The sequence below is a fragment of the Neoarius graeffei genome, chromosome 9 (assembly GCF_027579695.1).
Source record: "Neoarius graeffei isolate fNeoGra1 chromosome 9, fNeoGra1.pri, whole genome shotgun sequence".
NCBI classification, from domain to species: Eukaryota; Metazoa; Chordata; class Actinopteri; order Siluriformes; family Ariidae; genus Neoarius; species Neoarius graeffei.
In genome coordinates, this window is record NC_083577.1 from 4,991,839 (window position 1) to 5,015,267 (window position 23,429).

At 40.6% G+C, this 23,429-nt stretch overlaps 1 protein-coding gene across 1 annotated transcript in view; it reads left to right on the forward strand.

The window, feature by feature from the left end:
* Positions 1-23,429, forward strand: part of itga4 (integrin alpha 4) — a 106,638-nt gene that overhangs the window by 47,310 nt on the left and 35,899 nt on the right. The window contains exons 11-15 of the mRNA XM_060928965.1: positions 2,586-2,680; positions 9,347-9,437; positions 12,203-12,248; positions 12,511-12,665; positions 20,445-20,599. Of these exons, the coding sequence (XP_060784948.1) occupies positions 2,586-2,680; positions 9,347-9,437; positions 12,203-12,248; positions 12,511-12,665; positions 20,445-20,599 (542 nt within the window). The remainder of the gene's footprint in view (positions 1-2,585; positions 2,681-9,346; positions 9,438-12,202; positions 12,249-12,510; positions 12,666-20,444; positions 20,600-23,429) is intronic.

Consider the following 23,429-nt stretch of genomic DNA (forward strand, 5'->3'; position numbering starts at 1 on the left):
CGGAGCACCCGGAGGAAACCCACGCGGACACGGGGAGAACATGCAAACTCCACACAGAAAGGCCCTCGCCGGCCACGGGGCTCAAACCCGGACCTTCTTGCTGTGAGGTGACCGTGCTAACCACTACACCACCGTGCCACCCACAATTTAGTAGCATTAGGAAATGAGATAATTAATATGTGTCCAGTATTTAATAACATGAGGAAACAAGATAATTAAGTCATGTCCACTGTTTCGTAACATGAGGAAACGAGATAATTAAGTCGTGTCCACTATTTAATAACATGAGGAAACGAGATAATTAAGTCATGCCCACTATTTAATAACATGAGGAAACGAGATAATTAAGTCATGCCCACTATTTAATAACATGAGGAAACGAGATAATTAAGTCATGTCCACTGTTTCGTAACATTAGGAAATGAGATAATTAAGTTGTGTCCACTATTTAATAACATGAGGAAACGAGATAATTAAGTCATGCCCACTATTTAATAACATGAGGAAACGAGATAATTAAGTCATGTCCACTGTTTCGTAACATTAGGAAATGAGATAATTAAGTTGTGTCCACTATTTAATAACATAAGGAAACGAGATAATTAAGTCATGTCCACTGTTTCGTAACATGAGGAAATGAGATAATTGGGTCATGTCCATTACTTTGTAATGTGAGGAAACGAGATAAATAAGTCATGCTGATTATTTAGTAACATGAGGAAACAAGATAATTAAATATTCCTATTAATAATAATGAGATAATTAATAATAAATTGTGCATGTAAACATCTATAGTGTCTAGTACATGCACAATTTATTATTAATTAGCGCGCTCGCACACACACACACACACACACACACACACACACACATATAGATAGATAGATATCTTAAAACAAAATGTTCATTTTGAATAAGTTTGTTGAAATAAAACAACAGGGTTTCTTTTTTTGTTTGTTTTGTTTTTTTATATAGTGAATTATGTTCAAAAAAGTGAACGTCTCAGTTTGACCCTGGATGAACTAGATAGGGATGAGTTTCCCAAAAGCATCGTAGCACAAAGATCATTGTTAAATTGTAGAGTGAGCATCACAATGAACTCTCTCTCTCTCTCTCTCTCTCTCTCTCTCTCCTAGTTAAGATGCTCTTCGCATTAAGGGGCTTTTGGGAAACTCACCCCAGCGCAGTAACAGTGAGAGCTCGACCCAATTGTTTTGACAGTCGTATTAATAATCGCATGGAAACTTTTTTTTTTTCAGCCTCAGAATCGAAGACATGCTGTCGCTGAGTGTGTATCATGATTACATTATCTGTTTATTGTAAATTACAGAGCGGAGATGTTCATTGTTTTGTGTGTGAGGAGGGCTGTCACCAGCAGGGTTCTGTGTTTTCACGGATGAGTGCAGAAATGTTGTTCTTTTTCCTAGAAACATCCTATTCTGGTGTTAATCAGTAAAACTGACGATATGTTAAAAATGAGTAACCCCAGTACTGATGGGCACAATTTGGGTTTGATACCTGGAGTGTCGAGGGCGTTTGGTTCTCCTGTGTAGAGGAGTTTGTACAAACATTGTTTCAGGGTGTGGTGAAGTAAGAGCAGTGTGGTTTGGAAGCGGGTGAGATGCAGATACAGTAAATGTGCTATCATGGACCAACCTGCTAACCACACACGACACTTTCAGAATAACACACAAGCATCCCACCATAACGCAGTAACGTTTACTGGACCCACATTTCTCTCTATTTCACATTTCCCCTTTTTTTAAACTTTTCCTTTTCTTTTATCCTTTTGGAGAAGTTCTATATAGTTATGAGTTGAACTGCATTTTTCCTTCTGCTCTTTAGTGAACATTTTGGATTTTTTTTGTTGTGTGGGTTTTTTTGTTTTTGTTTTGTTGTTTTTTTTTTTACTTCCTGTGTACTGATCCTGATCTTCAGGGTGGTTTTCAAATGTCACTTGAGCTCTGTTTAACAATAATTTCTTCATATGAAGAATTGACACTTCATGAGTCATGAACATGAATGTGGTTTGTGGCCTTCTCTGAGGTGATTCTGAATGAAAACCAGATATGCGCTTGAGATCTCAATATTTTTCAAAATATCGTCACTTACAGCATCCTATCCATGAGAAGACTACTTCGATAGACAATATTTTGGGGGCATAAAATCATGAATGGTTTTCCAAGTTCCGTTATTTTTCTCAAATTAAAAAAAAAAAAAAAACATTGCATGCATCCTCGGAAATGACAATCTCATATTTTTATTCTGATGAAAGTGCAAAAAATGGGAGAAATGTAGCTGAAACATGAGTCACTTTGAATGATCTTCCAAAATTGTACTTCAATACAGTACTGAAGTACAATGACTTACCGTAAGTGAGCAAACTCTTATTCTTCTCAAGGCATGGAATTATTCAATTAAAAAAAAAAAAAAATCTTGCGTAATGTAAGTCTGGAACTGTTGTGTTGACCTTTCTGGGGAAAAAATCCTAAAGATGGTCAGTTTAACCACTTTGTAACTCTAGAGCAGATTATTCTGTGGTTATCCATGTTATTAACAGCTCTTGGATGTGGATTGTGTTTCAGATGTGGCCATCGGAGCACCACAGGAAGACGACCTGCGTGGAGCTATTTATATCTACAACGGGAGAAAGAGCGGTATAACATCCAGCTTCTCACAAGTACGTCCACAGCATGTTGTTTACACTCACATTGTACATTAAGAGGCGGGATGTTTCGGGACGTTTCCTCTCCTCCATCTCTCTCTGTCACGGGTCAAATGCCCAGACTGCTTCAACTTGTAACTTTCTAACTGTGTCATCTCTCTGTCTACAGTCGGGTCTGAAGGTGTGTGTGTGTGTGTGTGTGTGCACCACCAGGAAGTGTTTATACAGTATTTCATGTTATCAAGCACAAACATTGCTTTGGTTTAAAAAAATAACTTTAAGACCAACACAATATGGGGCAAAAAGTTTTTTATTAAAAAAAAAAAGTCTGCTATATATGCCTGGTATAATTATAATTATACCAGGCATCAAATGCCAATAATTCAAGGAACTGGTGCTGTGTCACTCTTAGTGATATTTTTAATAATTTAACGAAATTAACTGTGTTTGTGGTAGATCATAACATCTCTTGAATAACTTCACAACTCCACAGCACTGCTTTCCAAAACCAAACGGCTACTATTCTATAACAAGAGCTCTGCTGTAAATTAGATCACAGGTTTATATTAATGCACTCATTCTGGTTTCCATAGTAACAGCTCTTTCATAGGGACTTGTACTGTGAAAGAAAGATGCACCACATAATCTAAGTCTAATGATATCAAAATGAAGTTTGAATCGTGATGATGCCTTGGCTGGGGTCTACAAGAGTAAAAATTGACTGTGCTCTCTAGGTGGGAAGGGCTTACTGTCTCTCTTGTCAATCACAGCGACACTAGCCAATCATGTTTGTGGAAGGAGGCGGATAGCGCTTTCTTATGAGTGTGTCGTGCTGCCAAGTGATTGTGATTGGCTGGGTTCACGTTTCGACTTGTGTCAGAACTAGCTGACGGGTTCGAACACTATGAGACTAAATGATGGAGAAAATGGGGGGAAAAGTTCAACATACAACCCTGATTCCAAAAAAGTTGGGACAAAGTACAAATTGTAAATAAAAATGGAATGCAATAATTTACAAATCTCAAAAACTGATATTGTATTCACAATAGAACATAGACAACATATCAAATGTCGAAAGTGAGACATTTTGAAATTTCATGCCAAATATTGGCTCATTTGAAATTTCATGACAGCAACACATCTCAAAAAAGTTGGGACGGGGCAATAAGAGGCTGGAAAAGTTAAAGGTACAAAAAAGGAACAGCTGGAGGACCAAATTGCAACTCATTAGGTCAATTGGCAATAGGTCATTAACATGACTGGGTATAAAAAGAGCATCTTGGAGTGGCAGCGGCTCTCGGAAGTAAAGATGGGAAGAGGATCACCAATCCCCCTAATTCTGCGCCGACAAATAGTGGAGCAATATCAGAAAGGAGTTCGACAGTGTAAAATTGCAAAGAGTTTGAACATATCATCATCTACAGTGCATAATATCATCAAAAGATTCAGAGAATCTGGAAGAATCTCTGTGCGTAAGGGTCAAGGCCGGAAAACCGTACTGGGTCCCCGTGATCTTCGGGTCCTTAGACGGCACTGCATCACATACAGGCATGCTTCTGTATTGGAAATCACACAATGGGCTCAGGAATATTTCCAGAGAACATTATCTGTGAACACAATTCACCGTGCCATCCGCCGTTGCCAGCTAAAACTCTATAGTTCAAAGAAGAAGCCGTATCTAAACATGATCCAGAAGCGCAGACGTCTTCTCTGGGCCAAGGCTCATTTAAAATGGACTGTCGCAAAGTGGAAAACTGTTCTGTGGTCAGACGAATCAAAATTTGAAGTTCTTTATGGAAATCAGGGACGCCGTGTCATTCGCACTAAAGAGGAGAAGGACGACCCGAGTTGTTATCAGCGCTCAGTTCAGAAGCCTGCATCTCTGATGGTATGGGGTTGCATTAGTGTGTGTGGCATGGGCAGCTTACACATCTGGAAAGACACCATCAATGCTGAAAGGTATATCCAGGTTCTAGAGCAACATATGCTCCCATCCAGACGACGTCTCTTTCAGGGAAGACCTTGCATTTTCCAACATGACAATGCCAAACCACATACTGCATCAATTACAGCATCATGGCTGCGTAGAAGAAGGGTCCGGGTACTGAACTGGACAGCCTGCAGTCCAGATCTTTCACCCACAGAAAACATTTGGTGCATCATAAAACGGAAGATACGACAAAAAAGACCTAAGACAGTTGAGCAACTAGAATCCTACATTAGACAAGAATGGGTTAACATTCCTATCCCTAAACTTGAGCAACTTGTCTCCTCAGTCCCCAGACGTTTACAGACTGTTGTAAAGAGAAAAGGGGATGTCTCACAGTGGGAAACATGGCCTTGTTCCAACTTTTTTGAGATGTGTTGTTGTCATGAAATTTAAAATCACCTAATTTTTCTCTTTAAATGATACATTTTCTCAGTTTAAACATTTGATATGCCATCTATGTTCGATTCTGAATAAAATATGGAATTTTGAAACTTCCACATCATTGCATTCCGTTTTTATTTACAATTTGTACTTTGTCCCAACTTTTTTGGAATCGGGGTTGTATGTTTATCCGTTCTTGAGATATTACAAATCAAAGATTGAAGAAATTTTTATTAAACAGCCGTAATATTCCGTCTGAGGATCACATGGTCCGAAACGGGCCTCATTAACCACCAAGATCAAATGTTTTTTCTTCCTAACTTTTCTATTTTTCACGATATTTACAAGGAAATTGGCAGGAACACAGATGGTTGTATACTGAATACAAAGTTTGAAAAATTAGTAAAAACAAATTATGCAAATTAGTATTTAATTTGTATTAATTATGCTATTTAGGTAAAACCATTAAATCGGTACACTCTCCACTTCAAAGTTTCATCAAATGATTTTATTTGTGCAATTTAAAGCTGATCTTAACTCTCATTTATACATCACAAAGAAGGAGAAATCAGTGTTAATTATAAAATATACATAAATCAGCACTGAATGTCTCACATCTACCATTCTCTATCAAAATAAAAAAGGAATAAAAGATTATTTCTAATCCCCTCTTTGTTATGGAATCAATTTTGTGCCAAAATGTTCATACAATACTTTTGAAATATCCAGGGTGAACCCCGCCTTTCGCCCGTAGTCAGCTGGGATGGGCTCCAGCTTGCCTGCGACCCTGTAGAAGGATAAAGCGGCTACAGATAATGAGATGAGATGAGACGACAGCAACACATCTCAAAAAAGTTGGGACAGGGGCAATAAGAGGCTGGAAAAGTTAAAGGTACAAAAAAGGAACAGCTGGAGGACCAAATTGCAACTCATTAGGTCAATTGGCAATAGGTCATTAACATGACTGGGTATAAAAAGAGCATCTTGGAGTGGCAGCGGCTCTCAGAAGTAAAGATGGGAAGAGGATCACCAATCCCCCTAATTCTGCGCCGACAAATAGTGGAGCAATATCAGAAAGGAGTTCGACAGTGTAAAATTGCAAAGAGTTTGAACATATCATCATCTACAGTGCATAATATCATCAAAAGATTCAGAGAATCTGGAAGAATCTCTGTGCGTAAGGGTCAAGGCCGGAAAACCATACTGGGTGCCCGTGATCTTCGGGCCCTTAGACGGCACTGCATCACATACAGGCATGCTTCTGTATTGGAAATCACAAAATGGGCTCAGGAATATTTCCAGAGAACATTATCTGTGAACACAATTCACCGTGCCATCCACCGTTGCCAGCTAAAACTCTATAGTTCAAAGAAGAAGCCGTATCTAAACACGATCCAGAAGCACAGACGTCTTCTCTGGGCCAAGGCTCATTTAAAATGGACTGTGGCAAAGTGGAAAACTGTTCTGTGGTCAGACGAATCAAAATTTGAAGTTCTTTATGGAAATCAGGGACGCCGTGTCATTCGGACTAAAGAGGAGAAGGACGACCCGAGTTGTTATCAGCGCTCAGTTCAGAAGCCTGCATCTCTGATGGTATGGGGTTGCATTAGTGCATGTGGCATGGGCAGCTTACACATCTGGAAAGACACCATCAATGCTGAAAGGTATATCCAGGTTCTAGAGCAACATATGCTCCCATCCAGACGACGTCTCTTTCAGGGAAGACCTTGCATTTTCCAACATGACAATGCCAAACCACATACTGCATCAATTACAGCATCATGGCTGCGTAGAAGAAGGGTCCGGGTACTGAACTGGCCAGCCTGCAGTCCAGATCTTTCACCCATAGAAAACATTTGGCGCATCATCAAACGGAAGATACGACAAAAAAGACCTAAGACAGTTGAGCAACTAGAATCCTACATTAGACAAGAATGGGTTAACATTCCTATCCCTAAACTTGAGCAACTTGTCTCCTCAGTCCCCAGACGTTTACAGACTGTTGTAAAGAGAAAAGGGGATGTCTCACAGTGGGAAACATGGCCTTGTCCCAACTTTTTTGAGATGTGTTGTTGTCATGAAATTTAAAATCACCTAATTTTTCTCTTTAAATGATACATTTTCTCAGTTTAAACATTTGATATGTCATCTATGCTCTATTCTGAATAAAATATGGAATTTTGAAACTTCCACATCATTGCATTCCGTTTTTATTTACAATTTGTACTTTGTCCCAACTTTTTTGGAAACGGGGTTGTCGTTATTTATTAAAGAAAAAGGTGCAATTGTTGATAGGGTGAAGATTTCTGTGAGGGGATGTTTGTTTAACATTTTCGAAAGCGTCTCGAGTATTCAAACTTTGTTAAAGCCGTAACTTTACAGGCATTTTTTTCTGTTTCATTAAATAAAAAATAAAAAAAAAAACATGAAGGAATGACTGTTGATAGTTGTTTTACCATGAACGGCTAGCTTGCAAGGGTAAGTCAAAAAGTTCTAAGACAGATGTTATAATTTCAAAAAGGAATACAAAGAAGGAATTCTCCAATGGAACCAAGGCTTGAAGTCTCATCTCATTATCTCTAGCCGCTTTATCCTGTCCTACAGGGTCGCAGGCAAGCTGGAGCCTGTCCCAGCTGACTACGGGCGAAAGGCGGGGTACACCCTGGACAAGTCGCCAGGTCATCACAGGGCTGACACATAGACACAGACAACCATTCACACTCACATTCACACCTACGCTCAATTTAGAGTCACCAGTTAACCTAACCTGCATGTCTTTGGACTGTGGGGGAAACCGGAGCACCCGGAGGAAACCCACGCGGACACGGGGAGAACATGCAAACTCCGCACAGAAAGGCCCTCGAACCCAGGACCTTCTTGCTGTGAGGCAACAGTGCTAACCACTGTCTTAGGACTGTTTGACTTACCTTCTTAGGACTGTTTGACTTACCTTCATATTTCTGCAACATTAAATATTACTTATATAACTTATATTTAGGCATTGCCTCAAAGCAGAGCTCCCGATGAGTGTAAAATGTGTTAGCAAATAATCCCACGTTTTTTTTTTTTTTAAAAAGGAAATTAAAATTAAGTGCTGGATAAAAACCAATCTATCTTGTGTAAATAAAGATACAAATTTTGTTGTCTGGTGGTCAAGTGTTTGGTTTGGTTTAAGAGGACTAAAATACTTCAGCAGTGGTGAACCGTTACTATTAGAGCTGGGACTTGAGCTCAACCAAACCTTAGCCAAGCATCAGAAAAGCAACAGGGTAAAGGATTTTGTAAGGGATTAGCGTCAGGCTGCCAGGTCGCTCCGCTGCGTGTAAAAGTAACTCGGTAAATTCCACAGGGAAATGAATCCTTAAGTCTGAGTGAAAAATACTGTGGAAGAAGAGTCTGGAGACAGAAATCTTAGTTTCTTGGTCGTTAGCCTGTAGCTCTCGATAGATAGCACTGGATTGACTGCTTTATTAGCATTCGCTAACACTACTGATGAACGACTCGCGGTTAAGCTCGCATTGGCCTTCAAGAAGGCTTCGGGCGATAAATTTTTAGCCCTGCCCACTATAAATAAAAGAAAAAAAATGATTTGGTTAATTAATTCATCTGTCACTTCCTACATAAACATACACCGCCATGGCCTTCTGTTCCGGCAATGAAGTCCTAACCAATGAGTGAGCAGCTCTAAACTCTTCTCAGCCGAGACACAACGAACAAAACAATCTCATTGGAGAACTCGATTTTAATGTTTTCAGGGCAGTAATTTCTGTCCTTTCATTTCTGAAACAAATTTGATTGAAAATGAGGCCGAATTAGAATTCGAAGAGAATAATTAAAATGAAATGATGAAAGAATGAAAGAAATTAAATATAACATTTGAAATGCTGATATGTTTGGGCTTCTCTGAAGGTCTAGAAGGCCCTCACGGTTCCCCTCTGCACTTCAGGACCCGCTATTATGAGACAATAATCAACTTCATGGTGGTGATGTGATCACACCTTTGTTTATTTTCCTGTCCCAGCACATCCTGAAGTGTGTTGTATTCCTTACTTCATGTAATGAAATGAAATGGATTTTTGATATTCAGGCATGTAGGCACTGTTTTGGACGCGATTCAGTGCAGAGACAGAAATATCCCAGCTGTGTTGAACTGTTTTCCTTTATTAGTTTGAAATGGAAAGTAGATCATTTATTCAGAACTATTTCTGTCGTTAAATTGTTCCATGCTAGGAAAAAAAAAGCCTCAGAGTGGCTTACTGTGTGTGTGTGTGTGTGTGTGTGTGTGTGTGTGTGTTCATTCTTACCCACAGAGGATAACAGGCTCGGTCCTCGGCCACAGCCTCAGCATGTTTGGACAGTCCATTTCTGGAGGAATTGATGTAGATGGAAACGGTTACCCAGGTAACGCCTTTCCTCCATTCCTACATCCAGTTTTGCTCTTTTGGAAGGAAAGTGACAGAAGCAGCACAAGTAATACAAAGAATGTTTGGGTGATGATTTCAGAATGCTGACAGTGCCATGATTTTCTTAGCTAAAGCCAAAAGGTCTGTGTCTGATTTTTTTTTCCTTCCCTGATGGCACGGACATAAAATCAGGACTCAAATTGTGAGGAGCATGAGGAATCATTTTCACACATGAATTAACCACCACAGAGCCGCGACCTTAACCCCACTGAAAGTCTTTGGGATGCTGGAGAAGACTTTACAGAGTGGTTTGACTCTCTCATCATCGGTACAAGCTCTCGATAAAAAATTAACGCAACTCTGGATGGAAATCGATGTTGTGATGTTGCATACGGTTGTCAAAACAATGCCATGACAAGTGCAGGCCGTAATCAAAGCTAAAGGCAAACTGAAATATTAGAGTGGGACTTTTTTTTTTTTTTTGGCCAGGCAGTGTATCTTGTTATAGCAATAAACTCATGTTATAATGTGATACTGATCCGTTTTTATTGGCTCATTCAGCCACAGGCCAGGCCAGATGAGCTTATGCGATCATGCGTCATCCAGGCTTGTAGTACTCGAGTCCGACTCATCTCATCTCATTATCTGTAGCCGCTTTATCCTGTTCTACAGGGTCGCAGGCGAGCTGGAGCCTATCCCAGCTGACTACGGGCGAAAGGCGGGGTACACCCTGGACAAGTCACCAGGTCATCACAGGGCTGACACATAGACACAGACAACCATTCACACTCACATTCACACCTACGCTCAATTTAGAGTCACCAGTTAACCTAACCTGCATGTCTTTGGACTGTGGGGGAAACCGGAGCACCCGGAGGAAACCCACGCGGACACGGGGAGAACATGCAAACTCCACACAGAAAGGCCCTCGCCGGCCACGGGGCTCAAACCCGGACCTTCTTGCTGTGAGACGACAGCGCTAACCACTACACCACCGTGCCTCCCCCGAGTCTGACTCATGCCCTAATTTTAAGGACTCGTGACTCGACTCTGACTCGTGCATTAACTGTGTTCAGACTCGTAAATTGGAGACGAGGACTCTGATTTTTTCTTTATTTTTTGTAACATGCCATCATAATTTGGTATAAGATATTTATATCTACATTAATTTTTGTACTAATTTCGTGCAAGAGTGTCACACCTGCACGCCTTGGTGCGTGGATCAGATAGACTCTCAGGCGCACTCTGGACAGCACACGCCAAGCAGACTCTTGCACATGCTCCGTAAACGACTCGCACCTACACAGGATTAAGCCGCAATCAGCACGCCGATATAAAAACTGTGAAAACACACTTACTTTGCGAAGTATTGCGTTGCATTGCTGATACATTACCGAGCCATATTTCCTTGTTTGGTTTCCTGATCCCTGATTTCCTGTTTCTCGTCTTTGATCCTGCCGAGTCTATGATAGCCTGTTTGTGTCTCGCTTGACCTATCGCCTGTTTCACCGTTTTACAATTTCGCCTGCCGTTCTAGATTGTTTACCGTCTTCGCTTGTATTAATAAACACACCTTCTGCACTTCCATCCGTCTCCCAACCGTCTCTGACAGAATACTTCACACTCCCTGACAAAGAGAAGCACATTCACCTGTTCATACGCCATGTTCAGGAACAAACTAATGTTAATGGCGCTGAAACAGACACCGTCACATGGTGCAGTTGGAGTCTTGTTCTCGACTCGGATCAGTAGTGGACTCGGTTCGAAATTTTCTTTAATGACTTGGACTTTATTTCATTTATTTCAATCTTCTAAAGCAGCATGCGAGTGTAATAACTTTGCGGCGCAGACTTGTGTCACTGATCTACGCCGAGTCACATAAAATACTTTGTTGTGAAATTGATAAAATAAATCCCGACCCCGCCTTCCCTTTCAATAGTTTTGGACCAAACTTCGGAGCATCTTTAGCGCTTTTAGGAACAGCGTTTTCTTTCATCATCTGTAATTCTTCCTCACTAATGGTGACGAAGCGATTGGAGCCGTTTTGCTGAGTCGTTCTGGGTGATTATTGAGAAGTAGTCTGAATCTCTCGACCAATCAGCCCATTCCTATAATCACCTGCGTATTTGCTAAATTAGGACATTGCCCCGCCCTAGAGCTGAATGTGTTGTGTGTTTAACTGAAAGGCAGAGTCACAATTTTCTCTTACTTATGGCCTGAGAAAATTACATTACAGGCATTTAGCAGATGCTCTTATCTTATCCAGAGCGATATACAACATACCCGGAGCAGTTGGGGGTCAGGTGCCTTGCTCAAGGGCACTTAAGCCATTCTTACTGGTCTAGGGAATTGAACCAGCAACCCTTTGGTCCCAAAGCCACTTCTCTAACCATTAGTTCATGGCTTCCCTGCTTCATACTGTGAAATTTCTGAACATTTCACAGGCTTTCACGAACTTTTTCTATTAACCACAAGTCTCGTTCTGGCATTTTAAAGTATGGCTAATAGCTGGGATCTGATCACAAACTGAATAGACGAGGTTTAAGTCTGTTTCATCATTGTACACACTTGATCAGAGTGTGACGTTCACTGTGTGAGAGACGCTGAAGCATAATTCTGATCGACACTATCACCGTGTTTTTTTTTTAAATCTAGCTCTTAAAAAACAGCACGATCTATTGGCTAGTTTTGTATCGTTCTCAATTCCTTCCATTTGTTTTTATTGGATTTTAAAGACATTATTTCCTCCTTCTCATCTAACAGATGTAGCAGTGGGAGCTTTTCTGTCCGATGCTGCAATGGTGATCCGGTAAGAGCGTTTCAAACATTTCTAAACATCAATTCTGACAAGCTTTATATGATTTTACATTTATACTGTTCATAAAAGCTGTTCATTGACAGTTTTTCACCACTATGATTTAGTGAATCAGTAATGTTCCAGTTTATACGAACACATAATGTCAACTGTACACCTGATCTCAACTCTGCGTGTTGTGTGTTCTCATCACCGCTGCTATCCGTCAATAAACACACACTGTTGGAATCATTTTGATGGGATGCGTGTTCTCTAGGACTCGCCCAGTGGTGACGGTGGAGGCGTCGTTGTTTCTGCCGGTCAGTGTGAATCGATCGGTGGCCAGTTGTGTTGAAAACGGTCTTCCTGCTGTGTGTATGGAGGTCAACGTGTGTTTCATGGTCCAGGGAAAAGTCATACCTGGACTTATAGGTAAGCCCTGCTTCCTGATCTCACTTCAGCTGTAAAGGAAAACCTTACACGCTAGAGTACGAAGGTAAAAATACAACAACAACAACAACAACAAAAAGTACAATACAACCTCTTAATAATCAAAGAAAAAGATTCAAATCAATTTTATTTGTATGGAATTTTTAATAATAGAATCTGTCACAAAGCAGCTTTATAGAAATCTAAATCTACAGTATCAGTCAAAAGTTTGGACACCTTCTAATTCAATGTTTTTTCTTTACTTTTATTAATTAAACAACACTTCTTCAAGTCATAAAGTAATGATGGATGTCGTTTCTCTTTACTTAGTTGAGCGGTTCTTGATATAATATGTTGTGGAATCGGGCTATTTACTGTATTTGTATTATTAATTTACGTGAGCAGCACTGGTGCAAATTGTTACTTTCACTCCGGATCTTTCTACTTTATTATTATTATTATTATTATTATGTTCTTTAGGACGCTATTTCTCCCTCAGTTTTCAACCAATTATCACCAAATTACACATGAAGAATACCTCTGGGCTGGATTACATTGCTATGACTTTTGGTGCTGATCTGGATCACTGAACCAGAATGATCCATGAAAAACCAGGGTTGTTTTCAATCACTTATAACTCTGTCAATTTTCATGATTTTTTTAAATCAGGTTATTTATTCATTTATTTAGTTAGTTAGTTCAGGGTGGCAGGGTGTAACTTGTCCTCACTAAGCATCATTCTTCATCTCTTACTGTTCCGAATCTATAGGGTACGGTGACCAGATGTCTCGGTTTGGAACAGCTAGCGCAAATTACTGACTTTCGTCCCATTCTCTGGCTATTTTACTATTTACTGTTTGATCTCAAATGCATTAAGAAGGAAAGAACAGTGAGCTACAATTATCGACGCCTTAACGATCTTTCGGTCGTTGCAAAAGTAGAAAAGACTTTCAATACGTAAATTGTGCTTGAATAATTACTCAAACTTCCACTGGGGAAAAAAAAAAAAAAGAGTTGATTCCCAATTACTCATCGTATCAGATCACGTGACACCGTTCCACAATTATCGACACCCAGATGATTATTTATTTAAAAAAAAATCAGTGTGTGGTATTAAGTTAACAAAACATAGTTTTTACTTAAAATTTGTTCTCCATAGACTTATATTTAATACAAAATATCTTTTATGTAAATATATGGATGTCGGTGTTTACGTAAATGAGGAAGTAATTCTAATGTTTGTAAACAAATGAACTGAATGTTTAACCTGCGTCAGAAAATCGTTTTGTTCCACTTTCTAAGTATTTTCGTAGATCACATTTTGTTAATAATTCATTGTTGTTTGTATTAATTTCTAGTTTTGTAGTTTACCGATAAATAACCACATGAACATTCAGGTCAAAGGTCGCATGTCATTCCTCGAACCAAAATATAAAATGTCTCCTGATATTGTAATATGTGGTAGATATTTACAACAAACTGCAATATATATATATATATATATATATATATATATATATATATATATATATATATATATATTATGGAATAGAAAAATCTGAATATTTCAAGCATGTCATTTTTTATATGCTAGGAATTTAATTCTGCTCTAATTCTATTTATTGCAATTGGATTCCAAATACTCTGTAAACATTCCATTCTGTTATGAATCAGAAAAAAAAAATTATTATAAATCACAGCACTTTTTTTTTTTTTTAAGTACTTCATCTACTTCAACAACGTTACACGAAGATCGATTCATAACAGTTGTAAATGTCCCTTAATCCCACAGGGTGTCGATAATGGTGGACAACGGTGAAAGTGGTCACTATTATCGACACCTTACGTGACTTCTCAAACACGCGTTTAGATACAAAATGGCGGCTGTCAAATGAAAGAGTAAGAAACAAAGTAGGTTTCGACGAGAAATATCGGTGAATTTGATCAGTAAAAACATGTCCATGATCTTTCCACCATGCTTACCTGCGATGATAACGTCCGGGTTTTCCGGAAAATTGCTGATCGTGCTGAAAAAAATTCCATCTCAGGTAACGAGCTGCATCATCAGACGACAAGATCAAAGGGCGAGGGGGGAGGGGTCTTCCGGTTGATTAATTAACCAATAATAACTGTTGTAACTGAAACTCTGCTTTGTAAAATTGTTTTTTATTGGTAAAATCTGAAAAGGTGTCGATAATTATGGACTGTCGATAATTAATTGTAGCTGCCGCTCTATGTTCCGTATGTTATTTCATAGTTTTGATGTCTTCAATGTTGTTCTACAGTGTAGAAAATACAAAATACAGAAAAGAAAAAACCTATGACTGAGTAGCATAGGGGTGTACAAACATCTGACTGGTACTATAGCTTTAGATCATTCATAAACAATCTAGTGGCAAGGAAAGTCTCCCTGAGATGACATAAAGAAGAAACTTTTCGAGGAAAACAAACCCATAGTCTTCTGGGTGTATTTATTAAATGCCATATAACACTGCAAGGATGAATTTGAGCGTTCAGTAGATCTGGTAGAACATCACACACCAATCAAACCGATGTCAACGAACCCAAGCATTGTGCTGGAGTGAAGGTTGTTGCAGAGTTTTGAGAAGACTCTCATCCATCCATGTTGGTGAACTGGGCTCGGTGCACAGACACGTTCTTCTCAGTTCTCGTCCTGCTTTTCTGGTTCCTTCACTACACTCGCAGTGGCTGTGATTTACACTCAGAGCTCCTGAAGTGTAAACAGTTATAGTTTACAGAACGGTTCTAGGAAAGCGAGAGCTGTATGATGCAAAATGTTAATACAAGCAGTCCAGTTAAACAGACTAGCTAACAAATATGAGTAGTTTCTGGTGTCCTTTTAGTGGGAAAGGTAACATTTCTGTAGCGTGTACAGCAGAAATGAGAAAGTTAACTGTACATGATGTGCAGAAAACGTCGAATGAAAATGCAGGAATACTTAAAAAAAAAATGTGAGATCTTCCCAGGTGGGTGCGGTCTGATATTATAATGAGCATGACGTTTTGATTTGCCAATCAGAAGACATCAGTCTTGTGATTGGTCAGGGTGGTTAGCCACACCTACTTTATCTCATCTCATCATCTGTAGCCGCTTTATCCTGTTCTACAGGGTCGCAGGCGAGCTGGAGCCTATACCAGCTGACTACGGGCGAAAGGTGGGGTACACCCTGGACAAGTCGCCAGGTCATCACAGGGCTGACACATAGACACAGACAACCATTCACACTCGCATTCACACCTACCGTCAATTTAGAGTCACCAGTTAACCTAACCTGCATGTCTTTGGACTGTGGGGGAAACCGGAGCACCCAGAGGAAACCCACGCGGACACGGGGAGAACATGCAAACTCCACACAGAAAGGCCCTCGCCAGCCACGGGGCTCGAACCCAGGACCTTCTTGCTGTGAGGTGACAGCGCTAACCACTACACCACCGTGCCGCCCGGTGGTTGATGTTTTGATTCATAATTAAAACGTGAAATCTTACAGTGTCTGGTTAGAAATAGCTAAATAAACCAATAGCATTGAAGAGAAAGATTCATAGCTCGTCATTCATGAAACCGAGAGCAAAGGGTTTAAAAGGCATAACTGCGTATAATCAGAAAGCCTTACTGCTCGGGCATTGAGCCTTGTTTTTATGCAAATTAACTCTGAAAGAGTTCAAAAATATGTGCTGAAGTCTGAAAGGGACAATGTGTGAGAAAGTAATACCTTCTATATGGTACATATCTTCTCAGGCGTTTGCTGAGAGAACAAGACAGTTACTCAGACTCGGGCCACAGCACCTTATCTCCCCTCCACATCTGCCACACAGCCACAGTTGTTATAAGTGTACGTGTCAAGGCCTGTCCTTGGTGTGACCTGATGGTGTGCTGTATGCATAAACAAAGGAAAACATGGCCAACCACACCGGACTCGGCTTATGCTCTCGTCTTACAGGGACCTGCTCTGGATGTTGAAACTTCCTGATTTGGTTATGAAGAGAGACATAAGTTAGGGCAAAGGTGAAACGTGTGGGAAGTACAGACTATAGGTTTTACTTCCAGCTTGCTTCCACTTTATGTGCCCTTGTAGGACCTTCGTAATCTCATGGGCTGGTCCAAAACTTTAGCAGCTGACCTGAAGTCCGTTAGACAAAAGATCACGTCAGGACAGTCTTCAGGAGCAGATCTCGCCTGTAAAACACATTCAACGGATGGAATTTCCTTTTCAAAACAACACAAAATGGCTGATGGTTATGACGTACACATGTATGAGATGCGTCAGCAAGATGTTTCAACAACACGTTCAGATTGATTGATATTGCCTGGTACCCTGTTAACAGTTAGGAGGTTAAAGGAATCTCTGTGTAAATTAGTGTCGTAGTCAAAACCACCTAAACCGAGACCAAGTCATGACCAAGACCAAAGTGTATCAAGACCGAGACAACAGCAAGACTTTGAGGGGTTGAGATCAAGTCAAGACCAAGACCAGAGTAGTGTGTATGTGTGAGAAGGAGGGTGGGGGAGGGGTGATGGTTGTTAACAGTAACGAACATTTCGAATTAGCAGTGAGTCACGTTATTGGTTGCATTCGAAGCAGGAAGTTTTACATCCAATCACAGTAATGATGTTAACAAATAAATCAGACAATATACAGGCAATTTAGTGAAATCTCCGCAGTTGTGGTCTCGACCGATCTTGAAATAAAATCCTGAGTCCTCTATGCCCAAGACCGAGACAAAATGCAGGTAATTCTGAGACGAAACCGAGACCTTCAAAAAGTGTTCTAGAGACCGGCCTCTAGTATGACAACACGAGTGTAAATCACCAAGAAAAGCAGTTAAACTTGTTAAAATATACAACCCCGGTTCCAAAAAAGTTGGGACAAAGTACAAATTGTAAATAAAAACGGAATGCAATAATTTACAAATCTCAAAAACTGATATTGTATTCACAATAGAACATAGACAACATATCAAATGTTGAAAGTGAGACATTTTGAAATTTCATGCCAAATATTGGCTCATTTGAAATTTCATGACAGCAACACATCTCAAAAAAGTTGGAACAGGGGCAATAAGAGGCTGGAAAAGTTAAAAGTACAAAAAAGGAACAGCTGGAGGACCAAATCGCAACTCATTAGGTCAATTGGCAATAGGTCATTAACATGACTGGGTATAAAAAGAGCATCTTGGAGTGGCAGCGGCTCTCAGAAGTAAAGATGGGAAGAGGATCACCAATCCCCCTAATTCTGCGCCGACAAATAGTGGAGCAATATCAGAAAGGAGTTCGACAGTGTAAAATTGCAAAGAGTTTGAACATATCATCATCTACAGTGCATAATATCATCAAAAGATTCAGAGAATCTGGAAGAATCTCTGTGCGTAAGGGTCAAGGCCGGAAAACCATACTGGGTGCCCGTGATCTTCGGGCCCTTAGACGGCACTGCATCACATACAGGCATGCTTCTGTATTGGAAATCACAAAATGGGCTCAGGAATATTTCCAGAGAACATTATCTGTGAACACAATTCACCGTGCCATCCGCCGTCGCCAGCTAAAACTCTATAGTTCAAAGAAGAAGCCGTATCTAAACATGATCCAGAAGCGCAGACGTCTTCTCTGGGCCAAGGCTCATTTAAAATGGACTGTGGCAAAGTGGAAAACTGTTCTGTGGTCAGACGAATCAAAATTTGAAGTTCTTTATGGAAATCAGGGACGCCGTGTCATTCGGACTAAAGAGGAGAAGGACGACCCGAGTTGTTATCGGCGCTCAGTTCAGAAGCCTGCATCTCTGATGGTATGGGGTTGCATTAGTGCGTGTGGCATGGGCAGCTTACACATCTGGAAAGACACCATCAATGCTGAAAGGTATATCCAGGTTCTAGAGCAACATATGCTCCCATCCAGACGACGTCTCTTTCAGGGAAGACCTTGCATTTTCCAACATGACAATGCCAAACCACATACTGCATCAATTACAGCATCATGGCTGCGTAGAAGAAGGGTCCGGGTACTGAACTGGCCAGCCTGCAGTCCAGATCTTTCACCCGTAGAAAACATTTGGTGCATCATAAAACGGAAGATACGACAAAAAAGACCTAAGACAGTTGAGCAACTAGAATCCTACATTAGACAAGAATGGGTTAACATTCCTATCCCTAAACTTGAGCAACTTGTCTCCTCAGTCCCCAGACGTTTACAGACTGTTGTAAAGAGAAAAGGGGATGTCTCACAGTGGTAAACATGGCCTTGTCCCAACTTTTTTGAGATGTGTTGTTGTCATGAAATTTAAAATCACCTAATTTTTCTCTTTAAATGATACATTTTCTCAGTTTAAACATTTGATATGCCATCTATGTTCTATTCTGAATAAAATATGGAATTTTGAAACTTCCACATCATTGCATTCCATTTTTATTTACAATTTGTACTTTGTCCCAACTTTTTTGGAATCAGGGTTGTATGTTTCTTGATGGACAACACATCCTTGTGCATGTGTTGTGGTTAAGGGTCCGGTCCCACAACGCCGATAACTATAACTACACCTATAACTCCAACTCTGACTGTCCCTCTGCTGAGTTTAGTTCCAGTCTGGAGCAGAAACACCACAACTATAATCCCCACTATAATATCACTTGGTCCTGACACTCAGGGAAATAAACGCAGAATACCGTAGTCATGGAAGTTTTTTCCAAGTAGTAGCACGTTATTCCGGGTCATACTGTACAGCTTGGACTCCAAAACAACCCATGTACAGTACACACTCCAGTGGCTGATAAAATACGGATAGATTATGGAAATATAATAAAAAAGGATACAAAATACGGAGTGGTTATGGATTTTAATACGGATGCATCACGGATGCTAATAATTTACGGATGGGTCACGGACGTTTCAGTATATTATAGCTTGGTTACGGATTTCATACGGATGATGCATCACAGATAAAAAAAATTAAGAAATCTAAAACAATTAAATGTTTGGACTGCTAAGGTTCATAATTAAAATATCGTACCTGCATTTATATGTTTTCTTTATTTATTTATTATTGATATTTCATGGAAAATAATCACATATCCGTGAATAAAAGATCCATGCTTTGTATCATATTTTTTATTTTCTGCGAATCTGTATTCCGTGACTTCATGATGCAACAAGGATATACGGAGATGCCCGGGGAAAAACAGTACGTGCTCAGACAACGTCACATGGAAACAATTATCTGATTGGTCAGATGTTTATCGGATCAGATCCAGGCCTGGAAAAATGGCTCCAGAAGCAAATCTCACTGATACGGATAAACCCAGGCCTGGACTATAGGGATCGTTATCGGTCTGGTGTGAGCACCGACCACATAAACTGCAGGAGACCCATTTATTTATAGTTATAGTTATTAGTATTGTGGAACCGGGTCTTAACATTTCCAAAAGATGAGGAGAACTATATTAGCATTGTTGAATATAGTTGATTTGTCATCTAAATCACCATCTGCATCCACTAAAGAAGAGGTTCTTGATACATTTTTTTGTGCTTTCAAGACACATGAGTCAGCAATCAGCCTTCTATGGTCACAGAACACAAACAGAGTGAACATGTGGAACTTTAGTAAAGTATAAATATCAGATAGAAACAATAGTTGTGGGTGTGTCATCATTTATCGCCTTCTCTTTGTATTTGGGAACATGAGCCTCGTAGAGAAACCTGTATTTATCACACAGTTTATGGTACATGTTAATTTTAACTTGTTTCTTTTCTATTTCTCACCACTTTCCGGCGTAGAGCTGAAGTACAACCTCAGTGCAGACGTAAAGCACAAGGAAGCTCTCCCATCTCGCTTCTACTTCCACACTAACGGCACGTCCAACGTCACGGCGGGTAGCGTCTCGGCCAAACACGGACACACGGCCTGCAGCAAGCACCAAGCCTTCATGAGGGTAAGAGGGCACTCGATCTGAGCCTGTTCTGGGCTGTTTGAGGCATGTGGGGGTACCAGGTTCACAGAAGAGATTCCTTAAACTGACTAAAGTGTGGATTTCTGACTGGAACCGTCACGGTGTCTGAATGACTGCTGTTATTGGAAAATAATCAATGACAGGCTTTGTTTTGCCCCAACGTTAGTTATTTTCCAATAACAGCACATCGTTCCTCTTAAAACACAATAAGTTGGCAATTATTCTTTTTTTTTATTAATTAAAGAACAGCTTGTCGTATTTTTTATCTGGTTATAGTTGTGGGATGTCCGAGAGACAGGTTAGTTCCTGAGGAGCAGCGATAAACAGTAGTTCACTCACTTCTTCATCAGAGTTAATAACAAAAGTGCAGCTTCTTACTGAGAAAACCCAAACCGCACACTCCTCTACCCCGACGACTTTCTACAAGTGCGCACATTTTTATTTTAATTTTTAAAAAAATAAATTAAAATAATAAAAAGTAATAATCTGTTTATTATTGGGCTTACATTATCTGATGTAAAAAAACAAAACAAAACAAAAAACCTGTGTACACTTTTTAGGCACCTGTTTTTACAGGGATGCGTTTGCAGGGACCTATGATTCTAGGGCTCTAAGTTTCCAGTGACCATTTTTAGGGCCCTATTTTTACAGGACCCCCTTTTAGGACCCGATATTTGCAGAAATCTTTGTTTCCAGGACTCAATTTTAGGGACCTATGCTTACAGGACCCTTTTTAGTGCCCTACATTTCCAAGGATGTACACTTCTCGGGACCTGTGTATTCAGGGACCTATTTTTAGGGGCCCTGTGTTTCCAAGGCCTTTTATAGAGACCAGTGTTTGCAGGACCCCTTTTTAGGTCTACGTTTACAGGGATCTATTTTTCCAGAACACCTTTTTTTGGGCCCTATGTTTGCAAGGCCACTTTTTTAGGGCCCTGTGTTTGCAAGACCCCTGTTTAGGGTCCTATGTTTACAGGGATCTATTTTTCCATGACCCCTTTTAGGGCCCTATGTTTGCAGGGCCCCTTTAAGGACTATATGTTTGCAGAGCCCCTTTTAAGGGCTGTATGTTTGCAGAGCCCCTTTTTAGGGCCCTATGTTTGCAAGATCCCTGTTTAGGGCCCTATGTTTACAGGGATCTATTTTTCCAGGACCCCTTTGTAGGGCTGTATGTTTGCAGGGTCCCTTTGTAGGGCACTATGTTTGCAAGACACCTGTTTAGGGCCCTATGTTTGCAGGGCCTCTTTTAAGGGCCCTATGGTTGCAAGACCCCTACTTAGGGTCCTATGTTTACAGGGATCTATTTTTCCATGACCCCTTTTAGGGCCCTATGTTTGCGGGATCCCTTTTTAGGGCCCTATGTTTCCAGGGCACGTTGTCTCTCAGACCCTCCTGTCTAAGTCCTAAGGCCTGTGTTATATTTATGAATATAAAAATTCTCTAAGACCGTATGTTCAGGAAACAGTCTGTAAATTGCACTTCTATATCAATCAATTAAAGAAAGTAAAAAACGAGAGGTGTAGGGTTCGTTCCCACAGGACGTTTGTAGGTGTGACCTTCAGGGACAGATCCGCTCCGTGTCCTTCTGTGAGCGAGAAGCTGCAGGTCGGTTGTCACCACCTGATAACGAAGAAGAGCTCCTTCCAGAAAACACTCTATGTTTTCACATTGCTGCATTTTTTAAACTAAATTAGGTTTTCTTTCTTTTCTTTCTTTATGAAAATGATGACATTAGTACATTTCTGAGGCTTTGTGCTGACGCCTCTTGGCAGCACGGTATATAAAAAGTGCTACATAAACAGGTAGCCCCTGATGTAGTTCTATGTATAGCATAAGCTCCTTCCTGGAAAAGTCCCTCCGTGTGTGCGATGTGCAGCGCTCGCTGCGAGGAAGTGGCCGGGTGAGTTTGCTGCATCATGTCAGAGTGCTGATTCAGTCGTGCTGCAGTGAAGCCGAGTGACGAACAGAACGAGCGGTGCAGAGATGATAGATGCTGCATAAGAGTGTAGAGAGTGTGTATCAGCGTGCTTGTGTGTGAGCGATGTGAGCAGCCCAGGTGTTCAGCGAGGCCTCTCCGGACTCCGTAATCAGGTGCTTCTGCTGCTTCTCGCATTTTACACAGTAATTAATGGAGGCTGCAGCGATATCAATAGCAGCGATGCCCGTAAACAAGTGTGCGATTTCTCCCTAAAGTGCATTTTTAAAGCTTTATAAATAACCGAGACACACAGCAGATTGTTCTGAAGATGGTAAAATAAATGGTTTGAAGGCATCATGTTATCTGATCAAGCACACACACACACACAGCTCCTGCGATACACTAATTCAAAGTGTTTTGATGAAATCCGTTTGTAGTTTTATTGACAGAAGACTATGAGCTCATTGTCATCTTCCTGAGCATCTTTTAGGTCCCACTCACTTTTTCGATACTAGGAGAAGGTGTGAAACACACCCACCACATCAGCTAGAGCAGCTTGCGGCTGTGGCTGCTTCTTGTGGCTGCTTCAGGTCCTCATTCACACACTGTTTAACAAAAGCAAGCCATTTCTAATAAAAGACAGGTCTGCTTACTCCCAGAAACAAACATCCGCTTTCTCATCTCATCTCATCTCATCATCTCTAGCCGCTTTATCCTGTTCTACAGGGTCGCAGGCAAGCTGGAGCCTATCCCAGCTGACTACGGGCGAAAGGCGGGGTACACCTAGCCTGGGCCCGCCCATCCTAAGCGTGACGCAACACGAGGGCCTGTTGCGAGCTTAGTCTGGCAAGGCAAGCTATCTACAGCTCTTCCAAGCTCCCGAAAAATCGGGAA